This window comes from Histoplasma capsulatum, genomic scaffold (genome assembly GCF_000149585.1).
Source record: "Histoplasma capsulatum NAm1 scaffold_8 genomic scaffold, whole genome shotgun sequence".
NCBI lineage: Eukaryota > Fungi > Ascomycota > Eurotiomycetes > Onygenales > Ajellomycetaceae > Histoplasma > Histoplasma mississippiense.
The window spans coordinates 395,784-399,645 of record NW_001813975.1 but is presented as its reverse complement, the minus strand read 5'-3'; the positions used below and the strand labels follow the sequence as shown (position 1 = coordinate 399,645).

Sequence of the window (3,862 nt, the reverse complement as noted above, 5' to 3'; positions counted from 1 at the left end):
CTTAACCGTTACTCCTCAAAAAGAAATTCACTCCAGTCATTAACCAACTCCCGTAGGAACCGCCGAGGTCTGATCAAGTTAAAGCTTTGGGGCTTGGAGCAAAGTGTTCATAACTATACATATCAAACTCTCTGGAAGATTTACGGATTATATACGGTGCTGACATTTAACTATGTAACTCTGATTCGCGAAGGACGTAAAATCCTTAATCAAGGCAGCTAAAAACATTATTTGTCTTGGGAAGGACACCGGATAAAAAATGGAAAAGCTATGTGTATCCGTATATTTCTATACTATGCGAAACTGTAATGGAATAGCATGGGGGGAAGGTACCCGAGGGGGGTTGGTAATTCATAAAAAGGGTGATGCGAGTAAAAAAGGGGCACGTTTCCATCACGTTCTAACTATGATCAAATGGACATTTCCGTGGCCTGAGTGACATCGTGTGTAAGGAGTTGTTGACGTGAATGAGGTGAATCCGGGGAGAACGCTAGGGGTGGCTTCAATTAAATAACAATCGAGGGTGATGAACCTGATGGGGTCTTTTAGATAAGATAACCGATGGCTCCTTCAACATCCCCACCAGCAGCTTCGAGGGCCTGCACTGCTTCTTCCCGTGTGAACCCCAAATCTGTTATCTTGGATATTAACTCTGCGGGCCATGGCGAGGCAGGTACAGGAGAGCTGGAGGAAGGTTGAGCGGGAGGTTGAAGGTCATGGCTATTGGAGGACGACAACGGGTTGGAAGGGGAAGGGTGGATGTTTATTCTTGGTGTGGAGGACGAAGGGGAGGGTGAATTTGCTGGCCTGAACTGGGACGGCGGGGCGGAGGATGAAGGTTGGCCGGCCGGTTGGGCAACTGCGCCTGATCTGGCACCGACAATTGCGCCATCCCGACCATGCACCAGAGGCTCGCCCTCAAGCTCATCGTGCTTAGGGATTTCTGCTTCGCTAAGGAAAGGCACGGTTTGGCCTGCGATTCTTAGGACGTTATCTTGCAGGTCAATGCAGGCTTGATGTCGCTTGAGCATGTCGAGCCCTATGAGAAGATCTATATGTTTGCCATCCATAACAGCGAATGAGCAGGAAAGGAATATATCCCCGATCTTGATCTGCGCAGAGTGCACGCGCCCCAAGATATCAGCAGTCCCAACGCCTTTCGCGACACCACCGTAGCGACGATCAATTAAACGCATGATATGGCATGCAGATGCACACTCTGGTGACATTATTGTGACCTGGGCACCGGAGTCGACAAAGGCCTTAACTCGGTGGCCATTCACTTCGACAGGAACATACAGCATGCTTACTCGTCCAAAAGCTAGAACAAAACTGTTAGCAAGTGAAGTTCACGTTAAGAGGGAGGAGGAGGAGGAGGAGGAGGAGGAGGAGGAGGAGGAGGAGGAATATTAAAGCGAGTATTACAACTCACCTTCTGGTGTATGCTCCATCGCAGCTTGTAAATTTTCCATAACCGCATTTTGGCGAATAATTTCCTCAATCTCCTTCTGCGCATCTACATTAAAGGGATCGGAATTTAACATGGCAATCTTCGCTTCCCTCGCAGCTAATGCCTCTGCCTCTTGCCGCTGTTGCATAAGCAACACTTCACGGAACCGCTGGGCATTTTCTGCTACTTCTGCTAACGCAGGGTTTTGTCTTCTCACCCCTTCCAACACTCTCGGGTCTCCAAGCATATGGAGTCGTAACGTCTCAGGATCTGGCATTTCTGCCTGCCTCCTAGCCAGTGCATCCTGTATAGCTGGATTCGCACCTGCTTGGCGCCGGACATTGTTTTGCCCTTGTTGCTGCTGCTGCGGGCTTGCTGTCTGGGTCTGGATTTGCATGGCAAGCATGTCCCCCTCCCGAATTGTGGCTTGAGATAAAGTTTGGGAATCGCTGGTGAGGAGCTTGTTATTGAAGAAAAGACGTAATGCAGATGAAGGTATGTTTATATCGCTTTGGATGACAGCTTTTAGGTCTGCGACGGTCATGTCCTCGCCAACATCAAGGGAGATGAGATCGGACTCGACATGTGTGTCGGATGCGACAACTGAAACTGAGATTCTCCTAGTAGATGTTAGTCACAACAAGAACAACGGCTAAAAATTCCACTCCTGTTATCCATGGAGGGAATCTCACATAGTTTAGTTAGGGAGGCCTGTCTGGCCTGGGGTTTGATAAAGATGTACAACACAAGCAAAGCTGAGCGGAGGCGGTGATAAATATGGTGTGGCAGCAATGAGTCAAATTGATCATATACAAAACGAGAAAGATATCTAAATAACGGGCTTTGTAAGGTAAAGCGAACCCGTTTCAGAGAGTCTGAGCGAGAATGGCGGGATTATAATGGGGTGAGCAAGAGTGCGGCGGGGACGGCGCAGAGGAGACCGCAAACGGAACTGATGCAGATCAGGAAGAGCAGCGCCAACAGTGGGTAAATGGCCAGAAGAGACGACGCAGCAATCAACGTTGAGAGCAACTGGAGAAGACTTAAAGCAAGGAAGATGAGAAGCTATCTACATCTAAGAAAAGTTATGTTCGATGAAGGGACATCAGCCAGATTAGTAACTACTAACTATAGCTATTTAACTAGTTACCTCTTCTCCCGTGGCTGCCAACGAAGTTACTGAAGATAACGTGTTTACCCAGGGAAGGCTGCTCTCAATTCTGCGATGAAGTTGCAACTCCTGAGCCTGAGTAGCCTCTCAAGCCGCGTTATTTAGCAAAATATCTGCCTGCCAGACCTGTGACGGCAGACGTGAACCGAGACTTAGTGAGAAAAAAAAAAAATAAAAATAAAAAAGAGGCTGCAGAATGACGCAGTGTTCCCCTTTAATCCCCAAACTTCCTCCATCAACCGCCGACCATGAGATCCTCTTTTGGCATCCTGCGTCAACCGCTCCAAATGGACCGCGCGCGATACATACGCCACCTGCTGCGCACCGGTGTCAACAGCCGCCAAACAAGTATTCTGAATGCCGGCGGAAGTCGACTACGCGCAAGTTCAAGAGGGTCCAATGGATTTGCTGGCGCTTCTCATGTAGGGTGAAACGATGCCATCCAGCTTCGCGCCTGGGTAGAGTGTGTTGTATGAGCATTTCTGGTTCTACAGAGCACGTCGACGGGGTGAACTATTGATGGCTTTGATGAAAGCAATTTTCCCCGCCAAAAATCAGCTATTACTTATGATCCCAATATTTAAGCAAATGTTGTTTGTGACCTGTCGAGTTCCAGTTGCATCCGCTTTGTCAAGACGGCTGCTGCAGAAGCCGATTTAAGCAACTTACATATTTGGTGGAGCCCAAAGGGGGAAGGGGATGCCATTTAACTAACACGCTGCTAATTATTTTCTGACAGCCGGCTTGTCTGATTTTGATATCTCTATTTCCAGCAGAGCAGAATCCAGCATGGATATTATAATCCAGCGTTTGCCCATGAACTAAGATATGATTCTCGATGCCAGACGAGCTACTGGCTGCGCTCTGCAAACGCCGATATGACACGGCTTCGTTGAGTGGTGGGGGGTTGTATGCACTCCCCACTGACAGTTGCCCGGATTGAAACTTGCGATCCATTTACTTCTTCGCCTGAAATCGGTCCCAGGGGGGTTACTAAATGGCGATCATGCAACGCTGATCAGATGAGTTTGGTTACCGGCTGCAGATGTGGTTCGATCGTGGGATTGGGGACAGAAACTAACCAGCCAACTAATAACAGTGTATATTTCAATTTGGCTGTGTCCAAAATGATTTTTGGGGGGTGAGAGAGAGACATAATTCAGGCCTTGGGTGGTCCGTCTGATCATGGAGGATTGTTTCTTATGAAAATATCTAAGGAAATGGGCCCTCCCTCTTCCTGG

General features: G+C 48.4%; 1 protein-coding gene across 1 annotated transcript; it reads right to left on the bottom strand.

The window, feature by feature from the left end:
• Positions 1-545: 545 nt before the first annotated feature.
• HCAG_07114 (conserved hypothetical protein) lies at positions 546-3,578 on the bottom strand (the record flags this gene model as incomplete). Its single annotated transcript, XM_001537642.1, has 5 exons — positions 546-1,321; positions 1,433-2,059; positions 2,312-2,482; positions 2,957-3,134; positions 3,291-3,578. 5 exons carry the CDS (start codon positions 3,576-3,578, stop codon positions 546-548), a joined length of 2,040 nt encoding a protein of 679 aa, XP_001537692.1.
• Between the last annotated feature and the right edge of the window lie 284 nt (positions 3,579-3,862).